Raw genomic sequence first — 19,922 nt, 5'->3', positions numbered from 1 at the left:
TTTTTTTGTATAGTTTTTCTGTGTATTCTTTCCACCTCTTCTTAATATTTTCTGCTTCTGTTAATCCCATACCCAACTTCCAGATGTAGAAGCTAGATTCTGAAAATGCAGAGGAACCAGAGATCAAATTGCTGACATCTGATGGATCACAGAAAAAGCCAGTGAATTCCAGAAATGCATATACTTCTGCTTCATTGACTACATAAAGCCTTTGACTGTGTGGATCACAACAAACTGGGGAAAATTCTGAAAGAGATGGGAATACCAGACCACCTTACCTGTGTTGGGGATTTTCTCCCCAGGACTTGGAAGCGACGAACCTGAAAGAAAGACACTTGGACAGTCTCTTGCAAGGACTGACAAGTTTATTTCTGCAGTCAAGCTTTTTTATAGAAGTAGGAACAAAGAGCTTAAAGTATACGGTCAGCAGAGCGCATACGGAGTTAACACATAATCAGTAAAAACATTTCAAGGACAGCGTGCTCTAAATGACTCATGGGCTTATCCCACAACCCGCTTTCACAAGTAACATCCCTATTAACTCTTGGCGCCGAGCATAACCAAAGGCAGGAGATGTTTTTCTGTCCACAGCGCAAAGCCGGGTATTTCTGGCCCTTCGCCATTTTCCCAAGGACTTTCTCCTTTTATGGCTATTTTGCACTACGCTTCCCAACATATCCTCCTTTTGTTTTTAAATTAAGCACAGCGGCTGCTAGTTGGACTCCATTGTGGGAGGCATGGAGTCTTGAGTAGAGACTTCTGTATCCCATAATCAAGGACAAAAAGAGCAGGGTGATTAATACATATATAAAAATATTGCTTCCTGAAAGCCAAGCTCTAGGGTCTAGAGACGATAGGGTTTTGGTTAAAGTATCATAGAATTGAGTGCTATACAATTCTCTAGGTACCCTAACTTGAAAATTAGTAACTTGTTGTTTCAACAAATTGATGTCTAAACTTGAGTTATTTGTGAGATCCTGCAAATGCACCTTAATCTTATTCCAAGGATATTCAGTGCTATTATAGGGCATGTTAGTCAGACAAAAAGAAGTAAAATTCCAGTGACAATGTATACGTGTTTGGAAAGCCAGTTGCTGCACTTGATCTCCTAAGTGGATAACCACAGTTTGTAACTCATTAATTCGTGTTTGTAATTGCTGATCTATTTGAGCTTGTCAAGTCCAAAGATCATGAGAGTCTTTGTGCCAAGCAGTGATAAAATCATGATTTTGTATAGAATTATGTAAAGCCATACCGGACAAAGTTCCTACAGTCACAATGGAGATAAGGCTTAAGATGCCTGCAATAATCCACCCAATGATGCGCTTAGATCGCCTAAGCCTAGTTTTCAACAATACGGAAAGAAATATAGAATCAGTCCAAGGCTCAGTTAAGTTTACGGGAAGCCATAACTCAGATCTTTGTTTAACTAGCGCAATGCTAGCATTGTGATATGAAATGGTGTGATTAAGGCAGGTATACAGTGCACATGCAGTACAATTGACAATCTTGGCTGATAAGTCAATATCAAAATGCCCTACAATAAACAAGTATGGAAGGTGAACACACGATTGAATATAGCCAGTACTATTGTATAGGAAGGTATAATTAGAAGGACGAAACACACCCATAGTCTCATAAACACTAGCAAAGTGCTCTAAGGCTGCTGGAATTTTCCAAATGTGGCATTGCTCTGGCCCCACAATGGGGACGACAATCCTGGGTCGTGGGGGTGATAAGCCCCCGTTATACCAATTCAGCAATACATCCTTATCAGTCCAGAAACTTGTCTTAGATTTATGAAAGCCTCCAATGCTTGATCTATTAAACCAGGAGCAGTTATAATGTTCCTCTTGCTCTTCAGTGTCTGCTCAGCCTGACGAGTCATGTTTTTTCACTTGAGCCCATGTTGGGTAAGGATTAAGACGATGGCGTTTCCTCATTGGCTCCTCCAGGGTCATTGATGAGACCCTTCGCGTCAACTTTGTCACTTCCCGAGGGAGTCTGGTCTTGGGGTCCTTCTCGGTAGCAGACATGGTGAAGGGGAACCCAGATTTCCTCTCCATCTGCAATGACAAGACCATAACCCTTGCCTAGGAGTTGTAAGATTCCTGGCAGCCACTGATTAAATTGCTTATACCATATTGGTGTATTGATTTCTAATTTGCTGCTTTTGTCTTCTGTAAAATGTCTATCTGCACGAGTGTCAGAATTATTTTTTGTTAAGTTTAAGTGAAAGTGAAGTTGCTCAGTCATGTCCGACTCTTAGTGACCCCATGGACTGCAGCCTACCAGGCTCCTCTAGTTAAAGATAATAGTAATTGAGGGTTCATGGGATAAGAAGTGTATCTCCTCTTCCATATTCCCCCTTTCTGTTTTAATAAATGAGTTTTAAGGTGCGGTGGGCTCTTTCAATAATGGCTTGACCTTGAGGATTATAGGGTATTCCTGTAATGTGTGTTATGTTCCATTCTGATAAAAATGAATGAAATGAATGCCAGGTGAATGTAGGTCCATTGTCTGTTTCCAAGACAGAAGGAATCCCCATAACGGGGAAGGTGAGTAAGAGTGCGGAAATGGTGTGTTTGTTGGATTCTGAAGAGACAGGCACTGCCCAGATAAAGCCTGGAAATGTATCAAGTGAGACAAAAAGCAAAGAAAACTTTCTTAAGGAGCAGTGAGTGAAATCAGATTGCTAAAGGGAATTAGGTTGTTGCCCCCGGGGATTAACTCCTGAAATCGTAGTTCGTAAGCGCACAGGGCGCAGACATCACAGGTTTTAATAATATGTCGTGTTTCAGTGAGAGGAATATGGTATTTAGAGTGCAATCTGTTAGCATTGGTATGAAGATTAGCATGTTCGTCATTGGCAGATGTAAAAATGGGAGCTATGAGCCTGTCAACAGCATCATTTTTTGTGACCAGGGGGCCAGGTAAACCTGAATGAGCATGTGTATGTGCAATAAAGAAAGTTCCGTACGTGAACGAATTAAAGTTTGAGTCTGTGAAAAGAGAGTATATAATCCTTCATCTAGGTTGTATAAAAAGGCGGTAACAAAATCAGGAAAAGGGAAGCAAGGTATTTGGAATCAGTATATACATTGAAGGATAATGGTTGAAGCGACAAAAGAGCATATAAAGCATACAATTCAACTCTTTGTATTGAAGAATAGGTAGTGGGTAATTTCTCTTTGATATCAGGGCCGACAATCCCTGCTATGCCTTTCTTGTTACCATCAATGAAATAGGTGGGTGCATTGGAAATAGGCTGGGATGCAATGATATTAGTTATAATGAATTTAGTACATTGTAGAAAGTCCCATAATTTTCTTTTTGGCAAATGAAATGAGATAACATTTTGAAAATCATTTAATGCCATTTGCATGGTCAGGTTATACTGTAAGGCAATTTGCAATTCCTTTTTTGTCAAGGGAACGTGTATTGCATATGGATCAAATCCAGTCAAAGTTTGTACATTGCTTCTTCCTGACACAATTAAGTGCCCTGTTTTCTCAATATGTGATACAATTTTTTTAGATTGTTTAGTGTGTAAATATACCCATTCTATTGGGCTATGCTGAGCTATAATTGTAGTGGGCGAATGCTCAGTAGGGAATATACATAAAGAAACTGGTTGATCATAATCTAGCTGAGTTGAAAAAGATTGTTGAATGTGTTTCTCCATTAAGGCCAGTTCTTCTTTGGCCTCTTTTGTTAGTTGCCTAGGGCTATTAGGGTCAGGGGATCCCTCTAAAAATTTAAATAAATTTTGTAAGGCATAGGTGGGGATGCCAACAGATGGCCGTAGCCAATTAATATCTCCTAGCAATTTTTGAAAATCATTCAGCGTGCGTAGAGATTGCACAGAAATTTGAGTTTTTTGACGTTTGATTTTAGATTCTTCCATAACATGTCTTAAATAATTAAAGGGTGCTTTCCATTGAATTTTATCTGGTGCTACAAGCAGGCCATGATTTTGAAAAGTCATAGTAACTTCATTATATAACTGTTGTAAACAGAGTTCAGATTCCATAGAGGGAAATATATCACCCATATAATGAATTATAAATGCAGTAGGATACTTGTCTCTAATGGGTTGCAATAAGACAGATATGAGATATTGGCAAATGGTAGGGGAGTTCATCATTCCCTGAGGTAGCACCTTCCATTGGAATCTTTTAACAGGAGCCGTGTGATTTATAGAAGGAACTGAAAAGGCAAAACGTTTTCTATCCTTAGGGTGCAAAGGTATAGTAAAAAAGCAGTCTTGTAAGTCAATAATAACTACAGACCATCCTTTTGGTACCATAGAAGGGGAGGGCAATCCGGGTTGTAAGGGCCCCATAGGTGACATGGTATTATTAACATTTCTTAAATCTATCAACATTAACCACTTTCCTGATTTCTTTTTATTACAAAAACAGGGGAATTCCACGGGGAAAATGAAGGTTCTATATGAGCTTTTTGTAATTGTTCATTTATTAATTGTGTAAGAGTTGCCAATTTTTCTTTAGTTAGGGGCCATTGAGGTGTCCATATTGGGGTATCAGATTCCCAATTGAGAGGCAGTGGTGTTAACTCAATGGCCCCCATTAAAAAGGTTCATTTAAAGAAATTGTGGCTTTCGTTTGTTCAAGAAAATTTCGTCCCCATAAATTGATAGGGATATTAGTAATATATGGTTTAAGATAAGCTACAATTTGATCAGGGTCATACAGTTGTAAATAGGATGCACTGATAAAAGTTTGTGTGGCATCAGTTTTATCCATTCCTAATAATCTAGAAGGAGCCACAACCTTACCCCAATCGAGGGGCCATTCTGCAGCTCTAATGATCGAAATGTTAGCTCCGGTATCTAACACGCCTGTGAAATTCTTTCCCCGTATGCGTAAAGTAAGCATGGGTTCCTGATGTTCCTTTAATAAGATGGATAGTGTAGCAGTAAGGTTGGTATTGCCAGAGCTTCCCTGCCGAAGTTTATCAGATGCCTTCATTGGTTTGACATATGGCAAGAGTAATAATTGTGCAAAATGTTCCCCTTTTTTGTAAGTATGCATTTCCCGTTTTCACAACATTTACCATAACATGTATTTTCCCTTCATAATCTTCATCCATAACACCAGTCAATACCACTAAACCTCTCATTGTGCAGCTACTACGTCCCCAAATCAGTCCCATTGTCCCGGGTGGAATCGGGCCATAATATTCAGTGGGAATTGTGTGGGGGTTGTATAATTCTCTTAGTTCCATATCATAAGGACTAGGTGCGAGCACTCTTAGATGTAGCTGCTTGTAGCGTCATAACATTAGGTCCTCCTTTTGTAGTGGGGCTAGAGGATGGCCCCTTTATTAGTTTCCTTGTTGTTTTTGTTGTGCACCAGGGTTCAAGGTGTTTCCATCCTTATCAAATTTAGAATGACATTCATTCAGCCAATGGAACCCCCTTTTACATCTTGGACATACTCCTGGGGGTCTCTTCTTATTAGAAGTAATATTATTTTTTCTGGCCTGTGTTGGCATGTGACATTGTTTTTTCATATGGCCGGGCTTCCCACAGTTAAAACATTTGGCATTAGCAGCTTTCTGTACATTAAAGGTTTCCAATGTTGCCAATTTTGCTCTATGGGACATAGATCCAACGTCCCTACATGCTTTCAAATATTCCATAAGAGAGCCAGTCTCTCGAATTGGTCTGAGCACAGATCGACATTCTCATTAGCATTTTCAAAAGCAAGTTGTTTTAAAATAATATTTTGTAAAGTCACATCCTTAATAGATTTCTCGATTGCATCCTTTAATTTTCCTATAAATTGAGGATATTCCTCTTCATGTCCTTGAATAATCTTAACAAATGAACCATCAGAGTTAGTGCTATCAACCTTTGCTTATGCCCTGCAGGCAGTTTCTTTAATGAAATGCAACATCTGAGGGGTAATATTAGCTAATTGTGCAATCATATCAGCCATGGCTCTTGTTCCAGTGAGTATATCATAGGTTAAATTGGCAGGGTTACCATGAGATTGCTGGTCAATCATCAGCTGTTGGGCCTCATCATTAATCCATATTTGCCATTGCAGTAATTGTTGAGGATTTAAAATCATCTTTGCTATTTGAAAAAAAATCATATGGCATCCAATGGCCAGCCCATCCTCTGAGAAATTCTATACAGTAAGGAGAAGTAGGTCCATACAGAGTGCATGCTTTCTTAAAGCTAGACAACATGCCAAAATCTAGATTAGCCCAAGTACTTTGGTCTTGGGCAGGTTGATTAAATTGCATTGGGAAAGCAAAAGTGCAAGCAGGCATCTCCCGAGGAGGAGTGAAATGATTAGTATGAGCAAAGTTAGCAATTGCTGTTACAGGCGGAGCAAAAGGAAAAACCTCAGATTTGGGTTGTCCGTTCAATGAAATGACTTCCGTTCTAAGTGGCTTCAGTTTTGACATATCCTGTATATATGTGTCTCTAAGTTGTTTTTCTAAGGATTGTATCTGATTGAGCATAACATTCTTATATTTCAAAGCACCTTGCATATCTTATTCCTTAAGCTCATATTCATGTAAAGATCGAATAGTTTTTACTTCCAAATCAACATTATGCCCTTCAATTTGTTGTATGATAGCCCGTATGAGTGACCATGTAACCCTTGCCGATATGCTGGCAAAATATTATTTTTAACCCTTTTCTATATGTCTAGATTGAGTGTCCCCTCTTCTGGGAACCATGAATTGTTCCAGTAAAATATGATAGCAGTCGTTCAACTGATCTCTTGAAACATTAACACCGTTTTGTTTCAAAAAATGATGCATTATAGAAATGAAAGGAATTTTACTGCTATGTTGTCCCATCCTGCCTATCTCTTTCTGCAGGGGGTCGTTGCTTTGTTCAGCCTTCCTCTCAAGTCCCTGTTCCTGGCGCCACTTGTTGGGGATTTTCTCCCTGGGACTTGGAAGCGACGAACCTGAAAGAGGGACACTTGGACAGTCTCTTGCAAGGACTGACAAGTTTATTTCTGCAGTCAAGCTTTTTTTTGAAGCAGGAACGAAGAGCTTAAAGTATATGGTCAGCAGAGTGCATACGGAGTTAACACATAATCAGTAAAAACATTTCAAGGACAGCACACTCTAAATGACTCAGGGGCTTATCCCACAACCCGCTTTCACAAGTAACATCCCTATTAACTCTTGGCGCCAAGCATAACCAAAGACAGGAGATGTTTTTCTGTCCGCAGTGCAAAGCCGGGTATTTCTGCCCCTTCGCCATTTTCCCAAGGACTTTCTCCTTTTACGGCTATTTTGCACTACGCTTCCCAACAACCTGCCTCTTGAGAAACCGGCTACAGCTGGGACCAGACACAGAACAACAGACTGGTTCAAAATTGGGAAAGGAGTACGTCAAGGTTATATACTGTCACCCAGCTTATTTAAACTCCATGCAGAGTACATTATGCAAAATGCTGGGTTGGATGAAGCTCAAGCCGGAATCAAGATTTCCGGGAGAAATAGCAATAACCTCAGATATGCAGATGACACCACCCTAATGGCAGTTTATTTTATGCAGGTCTTTTCCTTCTCGTGTTGCTCTTGCATAGAGAAAGAAGTTCCTTTAGCGTTTGTTGTAAATCTAGTTTGGTGGTGGTGAGTTCTCCTAACTTTTGCTTGTCTGTAAAGCTTTAGATTTCTCCATCAAATCTGAAGGAGAGTCTTGCTGGGTAGAGTATTCTTGGTTGTAGGTTCTTCCCTTTCATCACTTTAAATATATCATGCCAATCCCTTCTGGCTTGTACAATTTCTGTTGAGACATCAGCTGATAGCCTGATGGGAGTTTGCTTGTATGTTGTTTGTCATTTTTCCCTTGTTGCTTTTACTATTTTATCTTTGTCTTTAAATTCTGTCAGTTTGATTACTATGTGTCTTGTTGTGTTTCTCCTTGGGTTTATCCTGCCTGGAACTCTCTGTGCTTCGTGGACTTGGTTGACTATTTCCTTTCCCATGCTAGGAAAGTTTTCAACTATTATCTCTTCAAATATTTTCTCAGGTCCTTTCTGTCTCTTCTCCATCTGAAACCCCTATATTATGAATATTGGTGCATTTAATGTTTTCCCAGAGGTCTCTTAGGCTGTCTTCATTTCTTCTCATTCGGTTTTCTTTACTCGGTTTTGCAGCAGTCATTTCCACCATTTTGTCTTCCAGGTCACTTCTCCGTTCTGCCTCAGCTATTCTGCTGTTGATTCCTTCCAGTGTATGGTTCTTCTGCTATTTTGTTCTTTAGTTCTTTTAGGTCTTTGGTAAACATTTCTTGAAAGTGAAAAGTGAAAGTGAAGTTGCTCAGTCATGCCCGACTCTTTGCGACCCCATGGACTATAGCCTACCAGGCTCCTCCGTCCATGGGATTCTCCAGGCAAGAGTACTGGCGTGGGTTGCCATTTCCTTCTCCAGGAGATCTTCCCCACCCAGGGATCGAACCTGGGTCTCCCGTATTGCAGGCAGACGCTTTACCATCTGAGCCACCAGGGGAGCTCAGAGTGAAGTCGCTCAGTCGTGTCTGACTCTTTGCGACCCCATGGACTGTAGCCTATCAGGCCCCTCCGTCTATGGGATTTTCCAGGCAAGAGTGCTAAAGTGGATTGCCAGTTCCTTCTCCAGGGGATCTTCCCAACCCAGGAATCAAACCCGGGTCTCTCGCACTGCAGGCAGACGCTTTACTGTCTGAGCCACCAGGGGAGCCCACAAACACTTCTTGCATCTTCTCAATTCTTTTTCTGAGATCCTGGGTCATCCTCGCTAACATTATCCTGAATTCTTTTTCTGGAAGGTCGGCTATCTCCACTCCAGTTAGTTGTTTTTCTTGCAGTTTTGTCTTGTACCTTCACCTGGGATATAATTCTTTGCCTTTTCATTTTGATTAGCTTTCTGTGATTGCGGTTTTCCTTCATGAGCCTGTGGGACTGTAGTTCTTCTTGTTTCCTCTGTCTTCCCTCTGGTGCATGAGGCTAAATTGCTGTTGTGCAGTCCCTCAGTCATGTCCAACTCTTTGTGACCCCATGGACTGCAGCATGCCAGGCTTCTGTCTTTCACTGTCTCCTGCAGTTTGCTCAAACTCATGTCCATTGAGTCGGTGATACCATCCAATCATCTCATCCTCTGTCGTCCCCTTCTCCTCCTGCCCTCAATCTCTCCCAGCATCAGGGTCTTTTCCAATGAGTTGGCTCTTCAGATCAGGTGGCCAAAGTATTGGAACTTCAGCTTCAGCATCAGTCCTTCCAATGAATACTCAGGGTTCATTTCCTTTAGGATTGACTGGTTTGATCTCCTTGCTCTCCAAAGTACTCTCAACTTCCTGATGGGAGCGACTTGCAATGGGAAAAAACAGGATGCTGCTCTAGTGGACAGGGCCGTACTCAGTAAAACTTTAATTCACTTCTCTGTTGTGCTGATGGGTGGAGCTGTGCTCCCTCCCTTTTGGTTGTTTGTCCTGAGGTGACCCAGCCCTGGAGTCTACAGGCTCTATGGTAGGGCTGATGGTGACCTCCAAGGGGGCTTCTGTCAAGGGGCACTGCCAGGACTGCTGCTGCCAGGGCTTCAGTCCTGATGGTGAGCCAATGCTGACCCATACCTCTGCAGGAGACCCTCCAACATTAGCAGGTAAGTCTGGTTCAGTCTCCTCTGGGGTCACTGCTCTTTTCCTGGTCCTAGTGCACACAGAATTTTGTACGTGTGCTCCAAGAGTAGAGTCTGTTTTCCCCAGTCCTGTTGAAGTACGGCAATCAAATCCTGCTGGCCTTCAGACTCAGATTCCCTGGGGATTCCTAGGCCCTTTGCAGGACCCCCAGGCTGGGAAGCTGGATGTGGGGCTCACAACTTTGACAACAGTGTGAGAATTTCTTTGGTATTACTGTTTTCCAGTTTGTGAGTCACCGACCGGGTGGGTATCAGATTTGCTTTTACTCAAGGTTGCACCCCTCCACCATCTTGGTGTGGCTTCTTCTTTGTCTTTGGATGTGGAGTATCTCTTCTGGTGGGTTCAGCATCCTCCTGTTGATGGTTGTTCTACAGCTAGTTGCAGTTGTGAGGTGCTCTCACAAGAAGAGATGTGTGTATGTCCATGTGTGCATGCATGGGTGCATATGTGTGATAGATTCAAGGGATTGGGTCTGGTAGGTAGAGTGCCTGAAGAACTAGGGACAGAAGTTTGTAACATTCATTGTATAGGAGGCAGTGACCAAAACCATCCCAAAGAAAAAGAAAAATGGCAAGGTGGTTGTCTGAGGAGGCTTTACAAATAGCTGAGGAATGAAGAGAAGTGAACAGGAAGGGAGAAAGGGAAAGTTATACCTAACTGAATGCAGATTTCCAGAGAAGAGCAAAGAGAGAGATGAAGGCCTTCTTAAATGAACAATGCGATGAAATAGGGGAAAACAAGATCAGGAAAAATGGAGATATCCAGGGACCATTTCAAACAAGGATGGGCACGATAAAAGACAGAAACGGTAAGGACCTAACAGAAGCAGAGGTGATTAAGAAGAGGAGGCAAGAATACACAGAAGAACTATACAGAAAAGGTCTTAATGACCTGGAAAACCACGATGGTGTGGGCACTCACCTAGAGCCGGACATCCTGGAATGTGCGGTCAAGTGGATTTTAGTCAAGTGGGCATTACTACGAACAAAGCTAGTGGAGGTGACAGAATTCCAGCTTGGAGCTATTTAAAATCCTAAAAGATGGTGCTGTTAAAGCACTGCACTCAATAGGTCAGCAACTTGGGAAAACTCCGTAGTGGCTACAAGACTGGAAAAGGTCACTTTCCATTCCAATCCCAAGGAAGGGGAATGCCAAAGCATGTTTAAACTGCCATACAGTTGAGCTCATTTCACTTTCTAGCAAGGTTATGCTCAAAATCCTTCAAACTTAGGCTTCCACCAAGAACTTCCACATGTACAAACTGGGTTTCGAAGAGGCAGAGGATCCAGAGATCAGATGGCCAACATTTGTTGGATCATGCAGAAAGCAAGGGAATTCCAGGGGAAAAAAATCTACTTCTGCTTCATTGCATACCCTAAAGTGCATGGATCCACAACAAACTGTGGAAAATTCTTAAAGGGATGGAGTACCAGATCGTCTTACCTGTCTCCTGAGAAACCTGTATGTGGGGTCAAGGAGCAACAGTTAGAACTGAACATGGAGCAACTCACTGGTTCAAAATTAGGAGAGGAGTGTGAAAAGATTGTATATTGTCACTCTGCTTATTTAGCTTATATGTAGATTGCATCATGCAAAAAGCCAGGCTGGGTGAATCACAAGCTGGAATCAAGATTGCTGGGGGAAATATCAACAACCTCAGATATGCAGGTGATACAACTGTAATGGCAGAAAGTGAAGAGGAACTAAAGAGCCTCTTGATAGACATCTCATAGGTGTAACAATCAATTTTAAGTCTCTAGCAAGTTAACTTCTATCACATACAAAAACACTATGCTTCAACTTCTCCCCCACACCCACCTCCCCCAGCCAACATTTTATGTTATTGATGTCACAGTTTACATCTTTCATATATGGTGGTGTAGTGTCAGACTTTATTTTCTGGGGCTCCAAAATCACTGCAGATGGTGACTGCAGCCATGAAATTAAAAGACGCTTACTCCTTGGAAGGAAAGTTATGACCAACCTAGACAGCATATTCAAAAGCAGAGACATTACTTTGCCAACAAAGGTCCGTCTAGTCAAGGCTATTGTTTTTCCTGTGGTCATGTATGGATGTGAGAGTTGGACTGTGAAGAAGGCTGAGCGCAGAAGAATTGATGCTTTTGAACTGTGGTGTTGGAGAAGACTCTTGAGAGTCCCTTGGACTGCAAGGAGATCCAACCAGTCCATTCTGAAGGAGATCAGCCCTGGGATTTCTTTGCAAGGAATGATGCTAAAGCTGAAACTCCAGTACTTTGGCCACCTCATGCAAAATGTTGGCTCATCGGAAAAGACTCTGATGCTGGGAGGGATTGGGGGCAGGAGGAGAAGGGGACGACAGAGGATGAGATGGCTGGATGGCATCACTGACTCGATGGACGTGAGTCTGGGTGAACTCTGGGAGTTGGTGATGGACAGGGAGGCCTGGCGTGCTGTGATTCATGGGGTCGCAAAGAGTCGGACACGACTGAGCGACTGAACTGAACTGGACTGAATCCATTGACAAATTATAGTAGATTTTCACATCTCTGATATGTTTGCCTTTTAACTTCTATACTAGAGTTTAAAGTGATTTGTGCACCAGTATTACAGTATTTGTTGGTGGTGGTGGTTAGTCACAAAGTCGTGTCCAATGCTTTTGCAACCGTATGGACTGCAGTCCACTAGACTCCTCTGTCCATGGGCTTTTCCAGGCAAGGATACTGGAATGGGTTGCCATGTCATTCTCCATGGGATCTTCCCGACCCAGAGATTGAACCCATATCTCCTGCATTAGTAAGCACATTCTTGTTTGCTGAGCCACCAGTGGAGCCCCATTACAGTATTAGGCTTCTGAATTTGACTATATTCTTACCTCTACAGTGAGTTTTATGCTTTTTCATAAGTTGTCATGTTACTAATTAGCATCCTGTTGCTTCAGATTGAAAAACTCCCTTTTGTGTTTCTTGCAGGGCAGGTCTAGTCGTGGGGTATACGCCTGCAGTTTTTGTCTGTCTGGGAAGGGCTTTATCTCTTCTTCATCTCTGAGGAATGACTTTTCTGGGTAGAGTATTCTTATGTGGCAGTGTTTTTCTTTAGCACTTTAAATATACCTTCCCAGTCTCTCCTGGCCTGCAAGTTTTCTGCTGAGAAACCCCAACTGCTAGCCTTATGGGCGTTCCCTTCATGGGAAGATTATTTTCCCTCTTTCTTCTTTCAAGATTTTTCTCTTGTCTTTGATTTCAGACATCCTTATTACAATATGTCTTGGAGAATATCTTTTCAGATTGTGTCTCTTGGGGGACTTATGAGATTCATAAACTTAGATGCCCAGATCTCTCCCCAGATTTGAGAAGTTCTCATCATTATTTCTTTAAATAAACTGTCTGCTCCTTTCTTCCTTTTCTCTCCTTCCAGGACTCCAGTCATGCATGGATTCTTTCTCTTAATGGTATCCAATAATTGACTTAGGCTATCTTTACCTGTTTCTTTCTCCTTTTTTCTTTTTTGATTCCTCTGGCTTGATAATTTCAGATAACCTGTCTTTGAGATCACTGGCTTTTTCTTCTGCTTGGTCGAGTCTGCTGTTGATGTTCTCTATTGCATTCTTCAGTTCCATCATTGTACTCTTTAACTCTTGGACTTCTGTTTGGTGTTATTTTAATGGTTTTGATTTCTCTGTTGCACCTCTCATTTTGTTTATGTGTTATTTTCCTAATTTCATTCAGTTTTTAAAAAATCTGTGTTTTGTTTCAGTTCACTGAATTTCTGTAAGAGGATTATTGTGAATATTTTGTCAGACAGTTCATCGTTCTCCATTTCCTTAAGGTCAGATATTGGAGCTTTATTCATCTCCTGTCATGTTTCCCTGATTATTTGTGATCTTTGTGTCCTCGTGTTGGTGTCTGCTCATTTGGAGACATTGGCATCTCTTCCAGTTTTTACATGCTGGCTTTGGCAGAGAAAGTCCTTCACCAGTCACCCTGTCCAGAGATTCAGATCACTCTCTTTCCATCAGTTTCTCTTTTTGCACATGTTAAAATAGATGATTTTAGAGATTTCTACATGCTAAAATAGAAGACTAAAGACTTTGGCTAGTAAGGCCAATGTCTGGGCTTCCTCAGTAATGGTTTCTATTGAGTGTGTCTTTTTCCTGTGTTTGGAATTTGTTTTCATATATTTTGTGTGTCTCCTGAGGTTCTTTTTTTCCCTTGAAAACTGCATATTTTATATAATATATTATGGCAACCATGAAAATCATATGTCTGATCCTCAGTCCCACCCCGGTTTTTGTCACTGTTATTGTTATAGTTCTATTTGTGTAACGATTTTCTGAAATAATTACGTAAAGTCTGTATTCTTTGTCATATGTGGCCACGAAAGGCTCTGCTTGGTTAGTCAGTGGTCTGTTAACAACTGGACAGACAGAGATGAGTTCCTTAAATACCTGGAATCAATAAGTTTCCCAGTGTGCCATGGGGCTCTGTGTACCTGTTAGGACTTACCTTCAACCCTTCAGTCACAACCCTTCATTGACAATCCTGCCTTAGCTTCCACTTTCTCCTTGCAAGGAGCTTCAAGGTCAGCCTGAATAAGACAGCTTACAGTCTTTTCATGTCTTTCCTGATCACAGGCACAATCTTATGCACAGCCTTCTACACCCCCGGGAATATATGGGAGCTTATCAAAGCTCTACATGGACATATCTATTCTCTAATTTTCCTTTTAACATTTTGGTTATCCTACTGTCTTCTCCACCTGTTTATCTACTTCTGGAGGCAGTTGTGGTCCTATTGCCTCTAACAGTTTTGGACAATTGTCCCTGGGGAAAATTTGTTTCCCATCGGGTGAGCTCTGAGTCAGACCAAATAAAGACAACCTTGTGAGTGATTGTCCACCGGGGCTTCCAGGGAATCACCAGACAGGTCAAATAATAACAATTTTCTGGGAATGGGTCTTTGATGGAATTCCAGTCCTGTTCTGTTCTCTCTGGCAGCTACCAGGCTGTTGGTGTTCACTGCAGTTTCAGGCTGTTGTTTCTCAAAGTTGCCATGAAGCTGGGGACGGAATGGAAACGGGACAAGTTAAAACAGCAGAAAGCTTGCAGTTCTATCGCCAGTTTTCTCATTACTTTTAAGAAATAGATAATTTCCCAGAGGTTGTTACTCTTCTCTTTTAACCAATGTCATCTTCAATTTGGGCTTGAAAGAAGGGTAGAGGTTCTCCAGGAAAACAAGGGGGTTTGAGTACAATATTCTTTGCACAGGGACAGACTTTTCATGGGAAAATTTGTATGCAAGAAAACCTGAGGAAGGAAGTAGAACGATGTGAATTCCAAGATAAATAAAATCTGAGTCTTCTCGGAATGTGCAACAGTGAACAGAGGGGACTTTTCCTGTTTCATGCCTGTTTTATGCTCTTCTTTCTAGGCACTTCCCCCTGTATCGTCTTGACCTCTTTATACATTTTCTATGTAAGAGGCACAAGCTGATACCCAGGCTTGCCTCTTTGGTGTTCAAGAGGGGTGAGAGACAAATGGATAGAAAAAGAAGTTGTCTCATCTTGGAGACAGTGTCTGCCACAAACTTCAAAATAACCTGTACCTTCTGGATCTCTAGAATAATAATGACTACAAAGACAGTGATGATGATAATATAAATAACAGCTAACACCTGCCTAAGTCTTCCTGCTTGCCAAGGACTGTTGAAAATGTTGATTGGTATGGAAATAATATATACCCACAAGGACACTGTGGGGTAGATACTGTATTTTACCCAATGTGAAATGAGGGCCAAATACCTTTATTCCTCTCCCTATTCACAAAATTCCTGTGAATTCCAAATCCTATCAAATCAGGTGTATTGTACTGGCTACTCCAGTACAACGCCACACGTTGCAGTTGCCTTTCAGAGATACGATTTTCTGAATGGGTACACAGTTATTGGTGAAACTGCGAAAGGAAAAACACAATACAATGTTTCCTTGATTTACATGATCATTTCATATATAATATAGAAATGTCAGTCCATATTGAAACTGTGTAAACTGTATGATTTGTGGTTATACACAAAATGGAGTTTGTTTCTACCTTGGGATGCTTTTAAATGGCTTTTTCACTTCAACTTGTATTCAGTAAGCTATTTGACGACCATGTTATCTTCCACTTAAGGGATGTTCGGCACATCCCTGATCTTGAACACCCAGTAATTCCCTCCCATCTTTTTTTTTTTTCTTTCTTTCTTTTTTAGAGATTGGTTTGTGGTCTCGGACCTCCGCTCTCTCTCATTTTTTAATTTTTTTGGTTTTTGGTCACACTGCACAGCAGACAGGATCTTAGTTCCCCAATCAAGGATCAAACACGTGATCCTTGCCATGGAAGCTCAGAGTCTTAAACACTGGACCACTAGGGAATTCCCCCCCGCCCCACCCCACATTTATCTTTTGACATTCAAAACCACCCATACACATTTCCAAAACATGCACTAGGTTTTGGAGTTATCACTCTATTGAAAGTACTGCCCTGGACTCTGTCATCAATAACTGCAAGTCATATCAATTTCAAGCATTGCAATGTCCCAATAAATACTTCCTCTCTCCAACCCACTTCCAAAGTGCCCTGAAACTGACAGTTCGACAACCCCCAATGGGACCTACTCTCCATTAGCCCTGAAAATTTTTACTGTTCTTCACACTTTTTATGTCCTTGTTTCCCTCCTTACCTAGTTTCAGGCCTTTGATCAATTATTAAAATACCTCTCCTATGTATAAATAACCTCAAATCTCCCTCCCCACCCCACCCCCCACCCCCCCGCCGTGTCACCCACCCTCTACCTCATACCAAAGTTCCATTTCTGTCAGATCATCTCCATACCTACTTAAAACCTGCAGGCCTCCAATGCCCAGTTGAATGTAGCTAGAGAAACCATGATGAATGGTACCATCTTAAATCCATGACCTTGAATCTCAAGTGGGTCTTTAAAGTTGTCTGAAAATAAGTAATACTACAGTTTCCTAGTCCAGATCTTTCCAATTGTGGCTGAATATTAGAAAAAGATATAAGAGCTTTTAGTAATACCAATGCTCATACTCTGTGTCTAGAAAGTCTGCATTTAATTGGTAGTACAAACCATTAACAGCTCTCCAGGTGATTCTTTTGTTTGTTTTTTGGTATTTGGGTTAAAAAAATTTTATCTTTGTTCTGTTTCATTGAGATATATTTGACATACAGCACTATATAAATGTGTAGTGTCCAGCATAATGACTTGATTTATAGATATAGTGAAATCATTATCACCACAAGTTCAGTGGTCAACTCCTATTTGAGAAGGGAGCCAAGAATATTCATTGAATATTTAATGGAGTAGTCCATTCTTCAATAAACGGTGCTGGGACAATTGGATATTCACATGAAAAGAATGAAACTAGACCCCTATCTTTCTCCAGGTAATTCTACCATGAAGCTGGAGTTAAGAACCAATGCCCTAGCTCATTCATTCTATTGCTCTCTTGGATGACCCTTTCCTACATTGTCTCTCTCTCCTATCCTCATTCACTGCCACTGACTTTGTTTTCCACTTCACTAAAAACATAGAGGCAATAAGAGAAGAACATCTACAAACTCCCACTGTCATTGCATGCCACCTGTGCTCATGATACTTGGCACTTCATCCAGTGTTTCAAATGAACTCCCAGGGCTTCTCTCTAAAGCCATTTCATTCCACTCATGCACTGGGGTCCCACTCATACTTGACAGTTTCCCAAGGAAGTTGCTTTAGAAATTCTCCCACCCACTCCCTCTCTTTCCTTCTTTTTCTCTTTCATTCTTGTCAGTAAACAGACATGCTGTAACTTCCCCCACTTACGCCCCCCAGCTGCCATACCATTTTTCTCTCCCTCTTTCTGGCAAATATCCTTCAAATGCATATCTATTTTCACTGTCTCCAAATCCTTTCCTCCCATTCTCACATAAACATACTCCACTCAGGCTTTCTCTCTTAATTCTCCGCTGAAACTGCTTTGTATCAGGGTCACAAACGACCTCCCTGTTGCTAAATCCAATTGCTGTTTCCCTGGTCTTCATCTTACTTGACCCTCTCAGCTGCATTTGAGGCAATTGATCACTCCTTCCTCCTTGAAACTTTTTCTTCACCTGGCTTCTAGAGAACCATTTTTTTCCTGGTGTTCCTCCTACCTTCTCAGATTTTGCTTGTCTTCTTTATCTTGACTTCTGGATGTGGTTGGCTGTGAGCTCCATATTTAGGCTTCTTAACATCTCTAGTTACTCTCACTCCCATCGAGAGTTCATCCTGGCTAGTGACTCAGAACCCCGTCTGGAGCAGGGGTTTTTTGTTTTGCCTTTTTTTTTTTTGGATTGTGATAAAGTTATGGCCAATTATTTATTCTAGATCCTTTTCTCTGAGTAAAAAGACAGAATCTCACAAGGGAAAATGAACAGACAAATTCTTAACCTCTTTGTCTTTTCTCTATATTGCTACTATAGTTATGACATGACACATATTATTACATCATATTGCTTTATACTTTATATGCTTATGTTTTCTTTGTTTTCTTCAATTTTTTATATGGTTGGTGTTTTTGCCAATTTCCTTTTTACCCTTTCTGCTCATTTGTAAGGTTCTTAGCCTATCTCTTTTTTAAATGTAGTTGATTTACAATATTATATTAATTTCAGGTATATACAGAAACATTAATTCAAAAAGATACATGCATCCTAATGCTCACAGCAGTGGTGAAATTCTGCCATTTGCATCTACGTGGGTGGACCTAGGGAACATTATACTTAGTGAAATAAGTCAGAGAAAGTCAAGTCCTGCATGATATCACTTATATGTGGAACCTGAAAAATAATACAAATGAACACACACTCACACACACACACACGGACACACACATATTCGTCTTATCTTTAACTCTACTCTTGGTGTCTTTAGGTCAGTGGTTTTCAGTGCAAGGCACCTGCACCAGCAGCATCAGCATAACCTGGGAATTTACAGTACCCATCTCAGACTCACTCACTCAGAAACTCTAAATCATAACAATCTGAGTTTTCACATAACCCACCCTCTGCATGTTGCTAATGTATACAAAATTTGTTTATGTCTCTAATTTTCAGTTACTGTCAGAAATAGAACAGTATATACTGGCTATCCTGTATGAAAGCTGAAGATTTAGTGCCTTTATCCTTCTCATATCTACCCATTTCCTGCCCTCCCTGTAAATGTTTTATTGGTTGCTATCCTCTCAGATCGAGGGACATGTTGTCATGCTGGCACGATTATCCCTAGAGCAGCTTCTTCCTTGCCCACTCTTAATCATACTGCTGCTGCTGCTAAGTAGCTTCAGTCGTGTCTGACTCTGTGCGATAGGTTGAACACTTAGGTTGTTTGCTATCATTAATATTACAGGGATGCCTACTCGTGCTGTCATTCTATATTGACCAGAAGCATAATACCTATGTATAGCTTAAATTGCTCCAGCTAGTTTATATGGTTTACTCTCCTTAACGTCTCAGCACATGCCCCTGGTTGGGAGACTAGAAACTAGTCAAAAGTAGTGTTTGTAGCCCTGTGGTCATGTTTGTGGAGGAGTCTGGCCTGCTTTCTCGGTGGAATTCTCTCTGTGCTTTGTTAAGCTTCTTTACAGTGTTTCTGTTGTGGTCTTTCTTCTCTAAATATAGAGCTTTCCCCAAAGACTGAGGTTAGAAATTTACATGCCTCCAGTAAATCATACCTGGGCCAACGTTACTGGCAGTTTGTATGCTGCAATTTTGACTCTGTGGAAGGGAAATCCTAACATTCTGTGAGCTCCTGTGAGAGAGTCTCTCCATCCTCAGTGTATGTACTGTGGCAATTAGAAACTTTGGGGAGGCATTGAGATGACTGCATTCACCACCCAGAATCTCTCTGCCCAGAGAAAATCACTGCAAAGATGTTACTGTATTTCATTCACTCCTTTTCTCCAGAAATGCATGCATGTATGTAGGTATATAGATATAGCTATCTACATAGGTACATATCTACATACATACATATACATACTGTATTTACACTACCTTTGGGAATAAAAAGAATTTAAAATGCTCTTTTATCATTCAGTACAATGAAAAACTTAATTGTATGGATACCCAAAAGTCCATCAAATGTTTTAGCATAATTATTTAACTACTTCCCTAATTATTTCTACTGTAATTAGTACTATAGTGAATACCTTTGTTCATAAATATTTCAAGGAATATATTTCTCTT

At 41.0% G+C, this 19,922-nt stretch overlaps 1 protein-coding gene and 2 long non-coding RNA genes across 3 annotated transcripts in view; 1 reads left to right on the top strand and 2 right to left on the bottom strand.

Annotated features, from left to right (window-relative positions):
- Nucleotides 1–347: 347 nt before the first annotated feature.
- LOC147340506 (endogenous retrovirus group K member 6 Env polyprotein-like) lies at nt 348–2,036 on the bottom strand. The gene is given in 2 exon segments (XM_086387123.1): nt 348–1,867; nt 1,928–2,036. Coding segments are annotated over 2 exon segments (1,326 nt in total). The 3' UTR covers nt 348–650.
- A 4,878-nt stretch (nt 2,037–6,914) lies between these two features.
- LOC147340503 (uncharacterized) overlaps nt 6,915–19,922 on the top strand; it is a 32,105-nt gene continuing 19,097 nt past the window's right edge. The window contains exon 1 of the long non-coding RNA XR_015158900.1: nt 6,915–9,642. This is a non-coding gene — a long non-coding RNA (uncharacterized LOC147340503). The remainder of the gene's footprint in view (nt 9,643–19,922) is intronic.
- LOC147340505 (uncharacterized) lies at nt 11,223–17,978 on the bottom strand. Its single transcript, XR_015158899.1, has 2 exons — nt 17,850–17,978; nt 11,223–14,715 (listed from the first exon to the last, which is right to left on the bottom strand). It is a non-coding gene; the product is annotated as an uncharacterized LOC147340505 (long non-coding RNA).

The sequence above is a fragment of the Bos grunniens genome, chromosome X (assembly GCF_055505025.1).
Source record: "Bos grunniens cultivar Pamir isolate PY7600 chromosome X, Bosgru_T2T1.0, whole genome shotgun sequence".
Taxonomy (NCBI): domain Eukaryota; kingdom Metazoa; phylum Chordata; class Mammalia; order Artiodactyla; family Bovidae; genus Bos; species Bos grunniens.
The sequence above is the reverse complement of the archived record's forward strand: the minus strand, read 5'-3'. Positions and strand labels throughout refer to the sequence as shown.